Raw genomic sequence first — 20,384 nt, forward strand, 5'->3', positions numbered from 1 at the left:
AATCACTAAATCTACGTTAATAAATCAAGATAGAAGATAAGCATATGCTAATCTACTATTACAATGCACTTTTTTTTCTTTTTAAAATTTTACTGAACTGTGAAATTGCAAATTCTGTGTATCACAGATCAGGGTACAGTACAAGAGCAGATATTACTATAAATTAGAGTACATTTTAGATGTCATAAAATCTCTAAGTTAATCATCAGTAGAGAGCTACTATTATTGAAAGCTGAAAGTAAAAGTTCTCAACATTCTTTTTCAGTTTTAGACAAGAATATACTCATCATAGGAAGACTTTGGGGAGTACTTTTTTTTAAAAAAACCTAAAAACCAAGAATGCTTATTAGTTGGTAATGAACCTTCACTTTGATTAATTGACTTTTTTCCTTAAGAAGCCAAGATTTAAAAACATTCTTGACCTCATGCACCTTTACTGTCATAATTTTTTTTCTCCTTGTATTTCCCAGGATTGTATCTCTGAACTATGCGCATGCCATTATGATGCTTTTCCTTACCTCACATAATGCTCATATGAGCCAAAAAAAAAAATGTGTGAGATAGATGAATCTTGTAGGCTTGTCATCTTGGTCAGCACTGTCTGTAAAGGACAGCCTAAATACCACAGAACATTTACTCGAATGTCTATGACCTTTGATGTTGTGAAATGAAAATAAATTATTGGGGTGTAAAACCTGCTTAACTTAGTGTAGCAAATATTTTTGCACAATAATTATTAATTTCTCTTAAGGAAAATATGTGACAATAGCAGGCAGACATCATTTACTATTACAAATGTTATTTTCAGAAACAATGTGAGTTTCTTCTCTTCCTTTTAGCAGGTAGAAATAATGTCTGACCATTCATGTTAGATCAAACCTGTGCTTTTTCAAATGACAGTTGTTCCTGTGTGTTTGTGTGTGTCAGTAGTGTTTTTGCTGGGGCTTAGTGCCTGCAGGACAAATTCACTGCCCCAGGTGGCCATTTTTTTTCCCTTTTTTTTTTCTTTTATTTTACAAGACATAGAATAATTGGGCATGGGAGAGAAAAAGAGAGGAAGTGAGGGAGAAAGACAGTTAAATACCTGCACCATAGCTTCACCATGCTAGTAAAGTGCCTCCCCATCTTCTTCTTCTTCTTCTTCTTCTAGCGTTTGCCCTTCTTCCGTAGCCAGTCAACAGCGTCAGGTTGAAAGCTGTCAGGAGCCGCTTGTTGCTGGCTTTGAAAGTGACTGAGATCCATGTGGATTCAGTCGGCTAGGAAGGATCGTCAGTTTCCCCAGTGAATGGGTACTCACGGGATGCACCATGAGAAGGTCGATCCAATGCGGATCTCGGGGCTTGAACCCAGTTCCTTTGTGCACGGTAACATGACTGCTCAAACAAGTGCACCAGAACCCTGTCTCAGTTTTTTATTCTTTTTTTTTAAAATAACCATGTTCTCCAGAGACACCTGCAACACCGCTTCACCACTTGCAAAGCTTTCCCCCTGCAGGTGGGGACTGGGGGTTTGAACCTGGGTCCTTGAGCATTGTAACATGTGCGCTCAACCAGGTGTGCCACCACCCAGCCCCTCAGTTTTTTATTCTTAAGCAGAGGTATGTAATAATGACTCTCTATCTGGTAAAGCTTTTGTATTTCTATGTGCATTTCTATCTGATATACAAAATTTTTAAAAATTTATTATAATAAACTTAGAACATTTTGTGACTGATTGAATAAAGATAGTGAAAGTTACCTCCATTTGATGTATATAATTGTATTGGGGCTTGGGTGGTGGCAAGTGGGATAAGCACACGTGGAGCAAGGTGCAAGGACTGCAGTGAGGATCCCGGTTCGAGCCCCTGGCTCTCCACCTGCAGGGGAGTCGCTTCACAGGCAGTGAAGCAGGTCTGCAGGTGTCTATCTTTCTCTTTCCTTCTCTGTCTTCCCCTCCTCTCTCCATTTCTCTTTGTCCTATCCAACAATGAATGACATCATCAACAACAATAATAACCACAACAAGGCTACAACAACAAGGGCAACAATATGGGGCGGGGGGGATGGCATCCAGGAGCGATGGATTCGTGGTGCAGGCACTGAGCCCCAGCAATAACCCTGCAGGCAAAAATTGGATCATATTTACATACAACATATCTGTTAAATAATTTGTCAAATTTCAGGACAAAAATAAGCTGTGGAATTAAAATAAAATTCACAGTATCTTATTACCAAAATGGGATTTGTTCTATGTGTACTCTGCTACTAGTGACAGGGGAATTAATGTTAGAGGACATGGAATATTGACTTGTATATAAGTGGAGCCATAAGACACAAATGACGTTTCCTTAGTCACTGTTATTGTATTAGATGCAGACTTTGGATATTTTGTTTATCATTGTGAAAGCTCTGAACATTGTTATTCTTTTTTCATAGACGAGCTAGACGCCAAGATGTTAAGTATGGAGATCCAATCACACAATGCTGGGACATAGAAGACAGTAAGTATTAAGTTTATATGCCTTTTATCCATGTTAAACTTTAAGCCTAATCTTTGTGTGCCTTTTTATTATATGACTTTAAACAATTATTATGTAGGAAAGTCTTATTTTTGTGGTATGCTTACATTTGGGGTTAGCAACAGGAGATTTTATAAATCAGCCCCTGTCTACATACATGAGTGAATAATCCTTTGTTATATGGTTATTTGTTTCATATGTCTTTTAAAATTCCTATACCCCCCTTTTTTTACTGCCTTAGCTATTCTTGTAAAGTCTGAAAACGGCTATTAGAAATAATGCAAGATACAACCCCAAAACATATGGACACTTAGAGTAAACTCAAAGAGACCCTCCCAGAAATTCTAATAAAACTTCAGAAACTTATTAGAAATAAATTTGAGATGACATGTATTATTTTTTTATTGACATGTTAATTCATATGCTTGTTCAAGTAAATACTTATTAAGTAACTTCCATGTGCAAATAATTGTCCTGGGTTTTCTTTGATACAAAGAAACTCCTTAGAGAGGATGTGGTTCTTTGGGGAAATGTCATAAGGCATAATTAGTGATATGGGAGTTTTAGTGAAAGAAAATATCACCAGGGGCTGTATTTATTATTCAGATAAAAGTTTAGAGAATGGAAAGTCTTGAAAGTCGGAGTCTGAGAGGGGCAGATTGAAAAACAGTAAGGAGTATGATGACCAAGAAAAAAAAAAGAAACTATAAAGTCACATATTCAGAGCTTTCATTACTTTTCACAAGCTTTACATTCTGGTAAAAAGTTTTTTGCACAGACACAAACAAATGGAAGAAGTAGGAAATGCCTCTCCTCCAATAATATATTGCTAGTAACCACTTCAGTGTTAAATTGGTATCCCCCATTTCATAGTCTATAATTCATGACCCAACCATTTTCTTAATTTAAGCTAAAATAATTATTTATGATTCATAATTTTACTTCTTCTAAAAATAAAATTTGGCCCCAAGTATTATGTTTAATTTCACAATACACTGTGCAGATGACTCACTGTCATATCCAGTGTTTGATTTACTATTTTCTATGCAATGTGTACATAAATTTACAGGTGCATGATATATTCAATCAGGAATATTAAAGATATTGAGGCTCTATAAGTAAACAAAAAAAAAGAAAGAAAATTGGGTATTCCTGAAACTTACATTTAAATATGTGTTAGGGAATAGGTAAAGCAAATACACATACACAAACCCATTAAAACAAATAAAATATAGACTATATGAAATAATGGTCAAAATTACAGAAAATGTGATGTAAGCAACAGATTTGAAATGGCTCAACTGGTAGAGCATTAAACTTGCATGACTGACTGAGATTGTATCAAAGTGGTGCTCTGATCTCTCTCTGTCTCTCTGTGTCTCTCTCTCTGTCTCTCTCACCACCTCCTTTTCTTTTTTTTTTTAAATTTTTTTTTATATTATTCCCTTTTATTGCCCTTGTCGTTTTATTGTTGTAGTTATTATTGATGTCGTCATTGTTGGATAGAACCTAGAGAAATGGAGAGGGGGGGGGAAGACAGAGAAGGGGACACCTGTAGACCTGCTTCACTGCAGCCTGTGAAGTGACTCCCCTACAGGTTGGGAGTCGAGGGCTTGAACTGGGGTCCTTACACCAGTCCTTGCACTTTGCGCTTAATCTGCTGCGCTACCACCTGACTCCCGCCTCCTTCTCTTTCTGTCTCCCATCACTGTTGTATGTGAAACTTTCTCATATGTAACAAATAAAATATTTTTATAAAAGGAAATGATATAAAGCACAATTGCTACCAAAGGCACTCAGAATCATTTCCACATCTTAGATCTCTTTCTTGTTATAAACTGTTACACAGTCTTTTCAAATCATCAACATCGTTGTAACTTATACAGTGTTTTTTAAAGTTTCCTCTTTACCAAATCCAATGGGCAATTTTAATTCTAGTTTCTTGCTCTGTGTGTGTGTAAGTGGGGCATTTATAATTATAAAATTTATAATTTGACTGCTCTGAGGGCTGTTTCATTCAAAGAAAAACTGAGATCACAACACCAAAGTTTCCTGCAGTGCTGCCCGTGGTTCAAACCCAGGTTATATATATGGCAAGTCTCTCATCCTGCCTGATGGGCTGTCTTTCTGACCATTGACTTCTAAATTAGAGATAAATTAAAGAGGAGAAGAAGCACATCAGTGACTTCATTAAAAAAAAAAAAAAAAAAAAGGTCCATGAGTGACTCATGCAACAATGATGACAAATTCAAGTCAGAGAATGGGTCAGGAAACATATCAATAGAATTTGATAGATCATAGTAAAGACTGATTTTTTCTTTTTTTTAAGTTTTTTTAATTTTTATTTAGTTTCCCTTTTGTTGCCCTTGTTGTTTTATTGTTGTGGTTATTATTGTTGTTCTTGATGTCATCGTTGTTGTTGGATAGGACAGAGAGAAATGGAGAGAGAGGAGGGGAAGACAGAGAGGGGGAGAGAAAGATAGACACCTGCAGACCTGCTTCACCTCCTATGAAGCGACTCCCCTACAGGTGGGAAGCCAGGGCTGGAACCAGGAGCCTTATGCGCATATGGTGTAAGGCACAAGGACAGGCATGAGGGTCCTGGTTCGGGCCCGGCTCCCCACCTGCAGGGGAGTAGATTCACAGGCAGTGAAGCAGGTCTGCAGGCGTCTATCTTTCTCTCCCCCTCTGTCTTCCCCTCCTCTCTCCATTTCTCTCTGTCCTATCCAACAACGAACGACATCAACAACAACAATAATAACCACAACAAGGCTACAACAACAAGGGCAACAAAAGGGAAAATAAATAAATTTAAAAAAATAAATAATCAGTCTTTACTATAATCTATCAAATTCTATTGATCTGTTTCCTGACCCATTTTCTGACTCTCACTTGTCATCATTGTTGCATAAGTCACTCATGGCCTTTTTTTTTAATGAAGTCACTGATGTGCTTCTTGCCTCAGTCTGACTGCATTTGATTCTACCTAATGCTGTATCTCTTAAAATACTCATATGGCTATTTAATGTGTCCAACGTGTGAATTTTTCAGTATTGAAGCATTTTCCTGATTGCTGTACCTTAAATATCTTTCTTCCTTAACCCCTTATTTCTTAATCTTCTTATTTTAACACTGCCAGGTATAATACTCTTTGTTTATTAATTCATGCAATTATTTTGTCTCTGACCTAAATTGTGTTTCCAATGGAAAATGAATTTGCCTGTCATAGTATATCCCTAGCAGCTAAAACCATGTCAGTGTAAATCACATACAAGAATATTTGTGTAATGCATAGATAAAAAGGAAGGCTATTCAAATGTATGAAATTTGACCTGCATCTTAAGATAATTAAATTGTTTAAAGTAGATAAAATAGTATCAGATAATCCTTACATAGAATAGGTATTCTCTATGTTATCTTATAGAGTTTACAATCACCCTGCAGGTGATAAAAAACTATTTTGTGTTTTTAAATAATTTTTTGTTCAGTTACAAGAAATTGACATGTATAGAGATCATAATTGAATTCAGGAAAAAAAATAGGAATAAGAGGCAGCTATGAGAATTAAATAGAGTACATGATGATATATATATCAACTAAACTGCTTTTCAGTTTTAAGGCAAAGAAGTGGTCAGAAGTGAAAAATAGTTTATAATGATAGTAGTGGAAATTACTTGTTTATAATCTATCCTTACCCCGGTCCTTGCGTTTTGTGCCACCTGCGCTTTACCCGCTGCACTACCGCCGGACTCCCTTAATCTATCTTAAACGTGTTGTACTTTACTTGACAGGTAAGTCTGAAATAATTAGCAAATAGCAGTTTTGTTTTACTGCCTGCCTTCCTTTACTCATTTCTTTGATTGTCGTATGCTGTATAGATGCACAATTATGGATGAGAGTAAATCAGTAATACATTTAGAGGAAATGTTTTTTTTTTTAACATTATAAACACATCTAATACTGCCTCAGTGACTTAAATATGATTTCAGTGATACATCACAGATTTATTACTAAAATGTTCTAGGTGTTTCTATATAAAATAATTTGTTATAGTCTGGAAGATTGAAATATACCTCTAAATATGTTATTGTTAATGAAGACATATCCTAACAACCTTAAAACATTAGTGACTTAAAATTTCTATATATTGCATGCCTTAAAAATCAGATAGTAACTGAATATATAACTATATACTAGAGCAGAGTAATAAATGTACTTGAATATTTGTAGATAGATTGATGCCTATATATATTCATACATTCATCCATTTTTACATTTCAAAATAGGAAATTTGGATCAGGGAATTGGGACAGCCAGAGCATGGGACTTAACAAGTGTGATCCTTGGAACTACATATGAAACTAATAAATACATAAACAAGTGGGACTCCATGAATTTTCACTTTAGTAAAAATATAATACAATAAAACAGGTGCTTGAGAGGGTGCTCAGAGTTAAAGCATATGCCTGCCATGTATGAGACCCTAGGTTCAATCCTGGTACTACAAAAATAGATAAATAATAGGGAATTTTAACTAGGAAATGAAATGAACATTATTAAAAGCAACAACAAATTCATTTTCAGTCAAAATGATTTAGTGATGATATTTTTGTAATGTAGTCTCATTATTTTTTACTGGGTTTTAAACTAATTACTTTTTTCAGTTGACTTCACTAATTTATGTTTTTGTAATGTTAGCCCGTTCTTTGGTCGGACCAATGTAATGGAGTTTCTCCTGAGCTTTTGTCACATAACATGAGGATCAGCTTGTACCCTTTTTGCTTTGTTCACTAGGCCAGGAGAAATAGGATCTTTTACTATGAAGTCACAAGTGACACTGATGAGCTTTCTATGCAGTAGGGATTTATTTACTGTGGAAATCATCGGTGAGATCAGCTGAATTGATAAGAATGGTTCATAGATTTCAAGGTCCAAAGAGAAACTACATGTTTTGGAGGTTAAACCTGGATAACTCATAATATTATCAGAATGCTTGACCTAGCCATTGCTGGTAAAATATAAATAAGTTCAGAAGAAGTTATTTGAAAAAGAACCTTGCTATTGGATATACTTACATTCATATCATTTTCTTGTAATGTTATGTGCTTAGATGTAGGGTTGACTTAGGTCTCTTAAATCTTAGTCTTTGGTTTATTCCTAAAACACTAAGTAGCTCCATCTGCAGAATTGAGACATCTGAGTACACAATGAAAAAGTGGATGTTTGGGCCAGACTGAGCAGTTGTCATTTTTTATTTAATAAAGGTTGTTCTGCAGATCTTAGATCACACGTGGGACACAGCCCTTGGCTACTCTGGATGGAATGTATTTCAGATGGTGTGGTTGATTTATGAAAATAAGGTGTCTGAGACACTGTTCCTTTAGCATCCCATTAATATCTTAGACCTAGTATATGGTCTAAGGAATTCTTCCTTGACCTTGAATAAAAATACCTTTTTTAACATAAAATACAGATAAGATCCAGATTCAGAACGCTAGACCATATAGATTATTATCATAATTATAGAATATAATCAAATATAGACTATTATATTATCCTTTTGTGGCCTCAAAATGCTTTAATGTTATACAGTCAGTTCTGTGAAATAGTTCATGATAGAATTTTGCTTAAAGGTGAGGAAAATTACTCTTCCAGAGTTATCTATCTCATTGACTATGTTTTACACAAATGAAGATGTGTTATTGTTGTTACCACTTGTAGAACCAAGCCTAATGCACAATCTCACGGTTTCCAGACTACTTTTCACTTTTTCACTTAGATACACACACACACACACACACACACACACACACACACACACACACACACACATCATGGCTCTAGAGCTTTCCCTAGTGTCATGGCATTCCCATCTGGTTTCTTGGTTGGAACCTGGGTTTAGTGAGGAAAGCTATTCCTTTGACCCTCAGCTGAATGACTGTAAATGAATCTTTGAAAATGAAAGCATACAATGATGTTAATAATGTTAATAATGATCCTGGGTCCATGCTATCAGAGGGATAAAGAATAGGAAAGCTTTCAAGGGAGAGGATGGGATATGGAGTTCAGGTAGTGGGAATTGTGTGAAATTGTACCCCTCTTATCCTATAGGTCTTGCCAATATTTCCATTTTATAAATTAAAAAATTCAAAAAAGTTTTTTAAATTAAATTCAGAGAAAGAATTAATGTTAAAGTTAGATGTTGTGAATTCCTATAAAACATGATTGTAAAGGGCCAGAATATTGATGAACGAGACAAATTGCAGTGCACTGCAGTACATGGATAGAGTTTTAAAAAGTCAATCTGCTAGATAATATTTGACTCTTAGGTAACAATATTATAACATGAATTTCCTTTCTCTTCAATAATATGTATGAATCTTTCCACCATTGCATCTGTTCTAAATCAGTCTATTTTCCCATTGCTTTAAAATCAGGTCAAGGTTAATCTCTTATTCCATGTTTGCTTTTCAGGCATTAGTCATGAAACTGCTGATGAAAAGGTGATTTTTGGCATTGAATTTAATTCAACCTTTCTGGAATGTATACCTAAATCTCAACAAGCATCTATTAAATGGTATATCCAACGTTCAGGAGATGAACACAGAGAGGAGGTAAGTTATAGCCATCAAATAATACTCATGTTGATAGAAATACTGGGAAACTAGAGTTTTGGTTTGAGAGATGCCCATCTTTTAGGACCATAGTTTTTTTTTTTTTTCTATCACTGTTTGAGAAAAGGAAAATAGCAGTTTATTTTCTCTAATTCTAAAGTGATAATGTCTTTGTTGTCTTTTAACTTAATGGGTGAATTTATTACAAATGGAACAGTGAAATACATTCAAAAGCAAATTAAACCTTTAAAATGATTATTTCAATGTAAAAGCTCTATATTTAAAAGTGTATATTTTAGGACAACTCCCTGATCAAGAGATAGAACATAATATGGACCAGTAAGATAGATCTCCTGGGAAGGTACTTGCTTTGCCATGTGTGCAACTCTGGTTCAGGTTTCTAGCCCTCATGGCAGTGGAGTAAGCTTTGGTTCTGTGGTAGATCTCCCTCTTTTCCCCCACCCCACCCCCCGATTCCCTTTCTCTCTCTTTTAATATGGAAAAGTAATACTGAAGTAGTAAAGTCTGTGTGAAAATCAATTAAGAAAAAGATATGAAGATGTGAATTTCAAAGCATAATATTGCTCACAAGTGTAAAAAATAATGCATATTAAAACGAGATTCTTGGGACCAGGTGGTGGCACACCTGATTAAGTGCCCACTTTATAGTGCATAAGGATTCGGGTTCAAGCCCCTGATACCCACAAGCATGGGGAAAACTTCACGAGTGGTGATGCAGGGCTGCAGGTGTCTCTCTGTCTCTCTTTTTCTCTATCTCTCCCACCCTTCTTAATTTCTCTGTCTCTATCCAATAATAAATAAATTAAAAGATTTTTTAAAAATACTGGATTCCTTATAGAGGAAGATATGTGGACTAGAAAATAGTGCTGATTATGGTCAGATGGTCAGCATGACTGCTGATGTTTCATGAGGAGGTTGTAATCTCTCTAGCACTTGATTTATCATTATCAATTGATGGGGCCAAATATTCTCTCAAGTATTAGACTCTTTGCTAAGTCCATATGCAATACAAATTATATATGTGTAACCAAACAAACATTAGCATGGGGTAGTGATTCTCAACCTGATGAAATTTTATGCATAGAGAATTTAGAGTTTGCAGCACTTTGGAGATAAGCATGTAGGTGTTTGCTCCTGACTTCTCATAGATAAATGTCAGGGATGATGCAAGAAGTGATACACTTAACAATAGTCACAATGAAGAATTAAACAATCTCAAATGTCAGTAGTATTCAGAGTGAGAATATTGGAATAGAACAATCAAATTTTCTAACAGTATTGTTTTATAGGTATCCCAGTATTACAGTAAGAAACTGATATTCTATTCAGCTAAGATCTAATCTACAGAAACAGGTTTTTTTTTAATCAGTATGTTAACCTTACTTGCTACCAAACAATTAACAACCTTCTGTATTATGTCAGTTCTCCAATAAGACCTAATTCTTCAAAATTATTGACATAGTTAATCTCTAGGATTTTATTTATATTTATTTATTTTATTTATTCAGCTTGATAGCTAACATGAAGGTGGGCTAGAAATATTGTCTGGGAGAATGATGTCAAAGAAGAGAATATAACATGAAAGCTGGGTTAGGGCAGACATTCCTGATGGAAGTGACCAATAATAGTAAAGAGGGATCTGTTAGAGGTGTAGTCTTCTAGTATCTATGGAGAAATACAAGTATTCCCTGACTAGGACCCTAGGGGATGAAGTGGCATGGAACTAGCCAAAATAGCCATGATTAAGTAAGCTAGCCTCTTGCACTTTTCCAATTTTTGTAGTCCTTTCTTTTTCTTGCAGGCTTGGGTTTTCTCTCAGTTGTGAAGGCACTGGATGTTATTTGTTGAATCCAAGACTGGACTAGGTTTACAGAGGCTGGCCTCAAGTTAGGAAGGAAATAAAACTAGGGTTTTAATGAGGTCTGAGTTAACTTCAAATTGATTTATTTTATATAACTTTCTTTTTTTATAACTAGTAAAGGTTGTCATAGAGACAACAGTTGTACTTTACTTGATTTTTTTCCCGAGTATGTTCCTTGAAGTACATCTCTTGACTAATTGTACACAGTTCTTCTTCGAAAGATTGGCAAAGGGTGACAGTAATGTTGATCCCCTGTCAGAAGAGATTAGCGATGGGAAAGTGAATCCTACTTATTTACTTATGTATATTAGTCGAATAGCAAGAGTGAATAAGGGAAGCTAGAGGGTTGGAGAAGAATGCATCTAGGCCTAAATATTTAATTAGAGAAGTTATGGTGCCTTCTTTAGACCATTCTATTAGAGTATTACATCTCCATCTAGTCACAGAGAACTAGTAAACACTTTTACTTTTTTTAGTATATAATTGTCTCTAATTTATGAAGCCAAGAATACATCTAGACAGTACCAAAGGTCCTAGTCTATGTCCAGGATCTGTAACTTTTACCCATGACATGTTGGAAGAATCATATCTGAATATTTTCTTTGCAGATATTCTAGTTACATGTAATGTTTTATTTATAATTACCCCCACGGATGTTTTAAATGTTACAGTTAAGTCTTAATACATTTTCAGCTGAATTGCAGTTATTTAGCAATGGTTTTCCTCCATGGAAATTTTAATCTCACTTTTAAAAATTAGACATTTTTCTTGGGGAAATCTTCTGATTACAGTTACACATAGTTGCCTCTGCTTGCTGGCATTCATTCATATCTTTCATATTCCTTAAAATTCTATGCTTTATTATTATGTTTTGAACAAGTCTATTTCACTTAAGTCTAGTTTTATCTTTCTATGTATCTTTGTAAATAAGAAGCTACACATTGTCCAGGATATGTAATACTGCTTCCTAAATTGAGGGAATGAGCAAAATCCAGACTGTTTTTGAAGCACTTTTCCCAGCAGGATACTTTCTGCTCCTTACCAGGAAAGTCACAGTATGAATTATTTTCACACAACTCTCCTCTCTCCCTCTCTCTCTCTCTTTGTTTTTCTCTCTCTCCCCCTCCTTCCCTCCCTCCCTTTCTCTCTCTTTCTTTCTTTCTTTCTTTCTTTCTTTCTTTCTTTCTTTCTTTCTTTCTTTCTGTCTCTTTCACACACACACACACACACACACACACACACACACACAAACACACACACACGATAGAGAGAAAGAGAGAGAGACCTGCAGCACTGATCACTACTCACAAAGCTTTCCCCCTGCAAGTGGGGACCAGGGCCTCAAACCTGGGTCCTTGAGCATTGTAACGTGCACTCAGCCAGGTGTGCCACCACTCAGCCCCGAAATTGACGTTTATGCTGTAACTAGCAAGTTAATCTACAGTCTGAGAGTGTCTATTGAATTTGGAGTATCAAAATGAATTAAAGAAGCAATGTATACTTGCACTGATTAGGCAAATGAGTAGTCTACCCCAGTTCAAGTATGGTTTTCATTTCAAAGGCTGAGCAGTTTTGTTTTTTTTTTCCTATAAATTCTAGTGTGGGGAAAAAAATCTTGAATTTAAATCGGTGGCCAGAAATTATCTCTCTGTTGGGTAGCTGAATTTTCTAAATTGACATTTTACCATTATGATTCAGTCTGCATAATACATTCCTATTTCATCACAGGATGATAGCATTATAGCATGTGAAAAATATAAAGCAGGAAATTGTTAATAAACCACTCAATGTCTGGATTACACATTGCAATCTCCCAGTCACAAAAATACTATGTAAATATCTCAATTCAAATGTATTTTATTAACACCCTCATTTTGATAAAGACATACTTTCCATATTTTAGGAGACATAATCACAAGCAATCTAATAGACATTAGGTAACCCCACCATTTATTAAAGCAAGTTTAATATCTGTAGGCCAAAAATCAAAGACAAGTTAAATGTCCCATGGAAGAAACCAAAAATGAGAAACACTATGGAGTCATGAAATCCCAAGTACTTATAATACACTGAGTCCTGTAGAGACAGAATTAGACTAGAAAGAGGAGGAGGGACTCATACTTCAGAGTAAAAAGCATAAACAAGATACAAAAAATACATAACAAAAATAATGACCAAGTGTTACATAATGTGTAAAATCAAAGTAATAATTTCTTCCTGTCAGAAGACTGATAAACAGAATGTAATGAGTCAGAGCTATAACCAATATCTAAAAAAACACATTAATGAGGCTTAAGCTTTTGAAAGAATAGCAGTTATCAATAGGTAATCTATAGGTGACCAAGAACTGAAACCACCAACTTTGATTGCTGTACTAATAACTAAGGGCCATTTTCTATGAAGAGAATAATGGGAACACACACACACACACACACACACACACACACACACACACTTTATTACCTCTTAAACAGCATAGCAATAGTCTATGAGTTTTACTTTTAACCCTCAAATACACCATATGTTATGTCACCAGTATGATAAATAGGAGACCAGTTGGGGAAGATAAACGAGTCTTCATAGGAAGCAGAGAAGATAGAGACCAGAAACTGAGCAGTGAAGTTAGTATTTTATAATTTAAGATGTATTCAACTTAAAAATAATAATAATCCCCACAATGTAAGTATTATAATGAAAAACTGTATGCATACTGTTAAATTCGAGATTGATGTTTCTGTTTAAGATTCACCATTTAAAATGCTAACAATTCAAATTCATTTATTCTAGGCATGAAGTTCCTGTGGTTTCAGAGAATGTAAGGAAATTAAAAGTTAATTTGCAAGTTTAAATGTCTGGGCCCTAATAATAACTTCATTTTAAAAAGCAAACTAAAACAATCAAGCAAACAAAAACTTCCCACACACCCAACTCACCAAATGGGCAAATGGAAACAAACAAACCCTGATGGTGTGGATTCAGCATAGAGTGAAGTCAAGGCTGGAGACCATTCAGCCTCATTAACCAAAGATCTGAGCTGTGACCTGCCTGTGGCCTCAAGTGGTACCCCGCCAGCTGCACTTCTCTGGCACAGAGGGTGGCTAGCTACATACTTGTTAGTTAGCTGGGCTGGTAGCCAGAGATGTTTCTTTTCCTTTTCTCATATGTCCAGAATTGAAGGGATTTTTTTCCTACATATTTTTCACATAAAAATGCAGGGTATAGTCCACCCACTGTGAATAAATTTAATTTAGCCATCTTTATACCTCCTTGATTTTCATCAACTAAAAGTGTACAATACAGGGGCAGATGTGTAAACTGGGAACTCTTCCAGACTTCTTTGTTGTGGTGATTGTTGTTATTCTACTTAATACTGACCCTCTCACTAATACTTCATATTAAACAGGCCTCTTATGTCAGTAAGCATACCTCTGTTTTTATTGAAGATAGACTTGCTATTCTGACCAGATTATAGTCCTGGCAAATTTAAATGCTTGAACTGTCTTTTAGTAGCATTACTTCAAAGGATAAGGAGCACCACATTTTTGTCCATTGAGTTTTCTCACACTTGAAATCACATTAACTTGTTATAGTATACTTAGGTATGGGAAATATTTCCACAAATTACATAGTCTAAAGGACCATATGTACACACATACATGATCTTGGAATCCAATCCACAATGAAATGAAATTCAACTTTAAATGTTGCTAGGCTTCCAATAAGAGTTTTACTCAGTTACAAATCTAACATCCAAAAGATTTTTCTGTTTTCATGCCTCTAGACTGGGCTTTTAACCACTTATAGCTCTGCATAGACTACTGAGACCACTTCTTTGATGTGTAAAAAATAATAAATTCGTTTTGGAATCATAGTTTTATTCTACATTACAAAGACGAGCATGCATTAATCAAAGAACATGTTGCCAAACAATATATGTGTCACATTCTAGCTTTGGAGTTAAGACACCACTTGATTTTCTTAGAAAACCAATTAGTAACCAAAATCTATGTAAAAAGAGATCAACTGATAGCTTCTAATTTTACTCCATTAATTTTCAGTTTTTCACATATGTTTGTAGATTCATAGAGAGGCTAACTGTACTTACTATTTTCAGTAAGACATAAGATGCAAACTTGCCTCTGTGAAGACTTTTTTTCTACCCTCTTAGGTTGTGGATAACAATATTATGCTTGATGATAGAGAGCTGGTGAATTTATATTTTAGGTCCATCTACACAAAAACTCTACAGCCTGTTTTCAGTTGCTAATATTCCTCTCTGTTTTTAATTTATTACCTACATTTTTCCAATTCTGCAGTTGAAACCTGATGAAAGGATCATCAAAACGGAATATGGGCTACTGATTCGAAGTTTACAAAAGAAGGACTCTGGGATATATTACTGCAAAGCACAGGAGCACACATTTATCCATACCATAGTGAAGCTGACTTTGAATGTCATTGAGAACGAGCAGATGGAAAATACCCAGAGGGCAGAGCACGAGGAGGGGCAGGTCAAGGATCTGTTGGCTGAGTCACGGTTGAGATACAAAGACTACATCCAAATCCTTAGCAGCCCAAACTTCAGCCTGGACCAGTACTGCGAACAGATGTGGCACAGGGAGAAACGGAGACAGCGAAACAAGGGTGGACCAAAGTGGAAGCACATGCAGGAAATGAAGAAGAAACGAAACCGAAGACATCACAGAGATCTGGATGGACTTTCTAGAGCTGTGGCCACGTAGTTTTTCTATTTAAAGCAAAAAATTCTTTATATGAAAATAAAAATATGGTCTTCCATTTTGTACAGCCCTTGTATTAACTCAAAGGACTCTCCGTGTTTTGCTGATGCACAAGAACAATAATCTCAATAATCTGAATAGACTATATGGTGAATGTGGCTTAGTAAGGGGAAATAATTCATTAATCTGATTCAGCTTTTCGTGAACTAAGCTTGTACCTGAAAAAACTATTTTTAAAAAATTCTCTAAATAAGGACTTTGCATTTTTAAGTGTTTTACTTACTTTCTGAGTTTACAATTTTTTCATGTCATATGAATAGCTGAGTTAAACAAGCATGATATTTGATATTGAAATAAGGTGTTTTCTTCCCTTTACATGGCCATTAAACATGAAGTTTACCATGGAGCTGGGCTTCATGTTATTATGAATATATTTATCATTCCACTTTCAAATTGGCTATCATGTGAAAGGAATGGAAAGGAAAGGAAGAAGACACAAATTTTAAAAGCTCACATTAATAGCAGAAAGATTCCCAGTGAGTCATTCACTCTTGGAGCATAGTTGAGGAATAGGAGAGGTGCATTATTATTTTTATTTTTTTATTTTTCAGATCCCAGGGAGGTATTTAAGTTACTGCAACAAAGATTTACTGAAGGTGTAAGTGCTTATCCCAGAATTTCTGAAGACTTGTCAGGAGATGCAGGTTAGAGAAAAATTAATGTCAGTGCAGTGTTTTTAAAATATATGCTAAGCTCATTTACAGACACAGGGTGCTTAATATGTACTTTAATACAATGTGGGGAAACATTTTTTTTTTAAAGTAAGAGAACATCATCGTGTATACTGCATCCTCAAGGGAAGACATGCAGATGGGATTTGTAAGAGACAGAAGCAGAACTGAAGACAACCATAAATTCTGGCTTTGGGGAATACTCATAGGAGATATAAAAAGGAAGAACAATCACATATAAAGCCGATGGAATGTAACCTAAGTTTATTCACTAGTGTGCAAGCAGTTGCCAATTTGTAATCTATTTTTTAAAAATATATGTTGTTAAAATTCGGCGGCTCCAGCTGGCCGGGCTAGCTTCACGGGCGGGTAACAGAGATGACCAGAGACATATGGCTGGGCAGGGAAGCTGTATTTCTTTATTCAAGAACAACGATTCATAAACTAAGACAAACTAATCACCAAACAGAACTCTGCTGCCTCCCCCCCCCCCCCCCCCCCCCCGCAGCAGCACAAGCACTCTCTAACTCTGCAACTCTCCAAGTCTCCAACTCTGGAACTCTGGCACTTCTCTCAGGGTTCCTAGGGGTGGGGCCAAGCGGCCGCGAAACTAACTGGACTGATCCAATTTTCTTGGCGGGGGAGAACTAGAACAACCCAATGTAAACAACAAATATAGATCATGGGAAATGCTATAAAACATCTATAGAAAAAATTTTTTTAAGAAATCATAGGACGGTTAAATGTAAATTTATTTGCAGCTACTGAATATCAATATGTATTTTCATTATTTTTTTCTAAAAATTCATCATACTATGTAAATTATTTACATTTACTTTCTATTCTCTCCTAAATAGTATATTGTTGGATTTTTTTGGTTAAATAGGAAAAATAATATTTACATACATAGAGATAGGCTTAGGTAGACTATAATGGTGGTGAATGGGGTCATATATATTTGTTGAATAACAACAAATGCAAAAATTAGACAACGGAAAGGGTTAAGTTAACTCTTTGACATCTTCATAACCTTTTTGCATTTCTGAGATTATATGGTGTAAGTTGAATAACATTGTTTCAATAATTTAATAATAAATACGTAAATAAGCATGTAAAAAAGCCAACTCACAACATTAACATAAGCATTTTTCACATTTTATTAGCACTTTTAAATGTTTCCAGTTTTACTTTCCCTCTGAATTTATATGGCATGCTTCCTGCCTGATTAAGTAGGACTCACCTTTCCTTCTCACAACACTAAGCCTGTTGCCTTCTTCTGGTTTGCCTTTTCACGCACCTTATAGTGTGAAATGAAAAATTAGTCACTTCCTCACATGGAAGGCAGCCTTTCAGAAAACTAAAAAGCAGACAAGGCCCTTTTCTCATGCTTTCTAATTGTCTTGAAAGAAAAACCTGTGAGAAACCTTGTTATGAGAGGATACAGTTATGAGAGGATACAGTATTCAGGATCATGTCAGTGACTAGCGTTTATGTTCAAAACATCCAATTTTGCTTTGACTTCACTTACAGTTGCTTACCTATCTCAAAGTGGTCAGATGTCTCAGTACATAGAGAAAATAAGGAATGTATATCTTCTTTTCATTCATTCATTTTTTTCCTTTCTTTCTTTTTTCTGTAAATGAGGCAGAGCAAATAACTTAAAAAGGCATATGCATAGCTGAAGCAGGTGAAGGGGGATCAGACCATTAATTGAATATCACAGTAAGACTGTTAACTATTGATTTGCTGGTTTAAAATGTTCTAGGAACTCAACGTAAGACTGATAATAAATGACACCTATTTCAAAAAGATTTCTAAATGTTTATGTATCAGATGGAATTAATAAGATTGTAGATAGTATCTATAAAAGTACATGACACCTGAATATTAATTTGCTATTTAAAATAAAATTTGTTTTGATCAAAATCTGAATGTTCAAGCCATTTTAATTATCTTTCTAATCTTAGTTGTTCAGAAAAAATTTTGAGAACCTATTTTGTCTCACAGTATTGTGAGACAATACTATGAATACTGCTATGAATCCATAATACAAACTTATGATAATTGCTTGAAAATTGAAATATTAACAAAATGTCATATGATAAACAACATATGGATAAGGTTTGGTTTGGATTTATAAAAATGAGTTCATCTAAGCTGCAATTAATTTTAACCTAATTAATTACTTCACAATGTGTGAATATATTTAAAGATAAAACACACAATGTACTTCCTTACCACTGAAGTATTCAATGAAGTATTATAAAATTTCTGTTGAATATGGAAAAATAAAATTATGGTTAACAGTTTCAGATACATAAGTCAAGAAACCAACCCTCTCTGGAAAAAAACATCTATGCTTATTTTTTTGTCTCATATTTCTCTCCTATTTTGAATACATGTTTTGGCTTAACATGTTTTTGCCTACTTTTCCTCCTAGCTACTAAGTAGAATCCTGTCTGGCTGCATTCACTTACATTCATTTATTGGGAATTTTAAGAGATTGTTTGGAAATGGATAGACTCAGCAATTAAAATGCGTAAAGCTTAAAACTAAGGAAAATGATAATAGAGGACTTCAGAAATTTGTAAATGTCATTAAAAAGAGAAGAATTATATCTCCTATCACATCTCATTAATCTGCTGACTAGAAAAATACTTATTTTCATTATGCTGCTTGCAAAATGATCCTGTGCTTGAATTTGTCTTTAATTATAACTGGGTTCTTAATGTACTATTTAGTTTTATTCCTGCTGAATTATATAGACTAAACTAAAAAGTATGTTTACAATGGCCAGTATTTGTTTTCCGGCATCATCAAATTAAAAGAATAATTCACTATCAAGTTTATGTTCACAAAATACTAAATTTAAAAGATAATTAAAGATTTATTTTAAGTCTGTATTTTAGATAAATTTCATAACTACCTTAATTACATATGGACTGCAAAAGAGAAATACTTTTCCCTTTAGATTTCCACAATTTTCTTCCATAATTTGTTGACATTGACAAGCCCCTGTTGGGTATAAAGAGTTTAGAAAACACGTATTTGAAAAGTGTGTATAGAACAGCATATTTTTCTCACAATAAATACCGATGTTCTTTAAATAATTTATATTCCATATGAGGCTAACCAATAAAAATTAAAATTCCCAGGTTCTACATGTTGACAGCGCAAAGACAGGAACATGTAATTAATTGATACCTCTCATTTATATGTTTTGTGGTATAAAGTATTTATAGTAAATTTAAGATAGATTCTTTGGGAAAGGACAAAAATCTGTCAGTTAATCTTGTAATTTAATTCTTATCTTGTATGTGGTGAATTTATAGTTTTGCTATTTTAAAATAAATGTAATCTAAGAATTGAAAGTATTAAATGTATATTTTGGTTGTATTATAATAAAACAAATGTTAGTGTTCTGTAATTATAAGCATTATGTTACTTTGTATAATAAAATTTTTAAACATGAAATATGATAGCTGAATTTTATATAGAGTTCACTAAATCAAATATCAATTTTTCTATTTTCAGCAAAATTAATATGCAATAAGTTCCCTTTTAAAAAATAGATAGTTATATGTTACTACATTTTAATTTAAACTTTTTAGACAGGTGAACATTACTTCCAAAAATCATACTTTTAAGATCCCAAACTTTCATTCTGTATGTAGGATTTTGAATACTTATCTATAACTTTATCTGTGTATGAGAATAATTTATAAAAGGAATAAGCTGGGGTTTCTATTCTATTTTTGTTGTAAAATCATTTCTTTATTTTTTCTTTTTGTTTCTTTATTTCTTCTTTTTTTTTATAGAGAGAAATTGAGAGTAGAAAGGTGGGAGGGAGAGGGAGATAGAGAGAGAGAATCCTACAATACTGCTTTATCACTTGTGAAGATTTTCCACTGCAGGTAGACT

At 34.5% G+C, this 20,384-nt stretch overlaps 1 protein-coding gene across 1 annotated transcript in view; it reads left to right on the forward strand.

Annotated features, from left to right (window-relative positions):
- SEMA3D (semaphorin 3D) overlaps nt 1-19,937 on the forward strand; it is a 227,712-nt gene extending 207,775 nt beyond the window's left edge. The window contains exons 16-19 of the mRNA XM_007530229.3: nt 2,415-2,479; nt 8,972-9,111; nt 15,310-16,783; nt 17,143-19,937. Coding sequence (XP_007530291.1) covers nt 2,415-2,479; nt 8,972-9,111; nt 15,310-15,735 — 631 coding nt within the window. The 3' untranslated portion in view covers nt 15,736-16,783; nt 17,143-19,937. The remainder of the gene's footprint in view (nt 1-2,414; nt 2,480-8,971; nt 9,112-15,309; nt 16,784-17,142) is intronic.
- Nucleotides 19,938-20,384: the final 447 nt, after the last annotated feature.

The sequence above is a fragment of the Erinaceus europaeus genome, chromosome 8 (assembly GCF_950295315.1).
Source record: "Erinaceus europaeus chromosome 8, mEriEur2.1, whole genome shotgun sequence".
NCBI lineage: Eukaryota > Metazoa > Chordata > Mammalia > Eulipotyphla > Erinaceidae > Erinaceus > Erinaceus europaeus.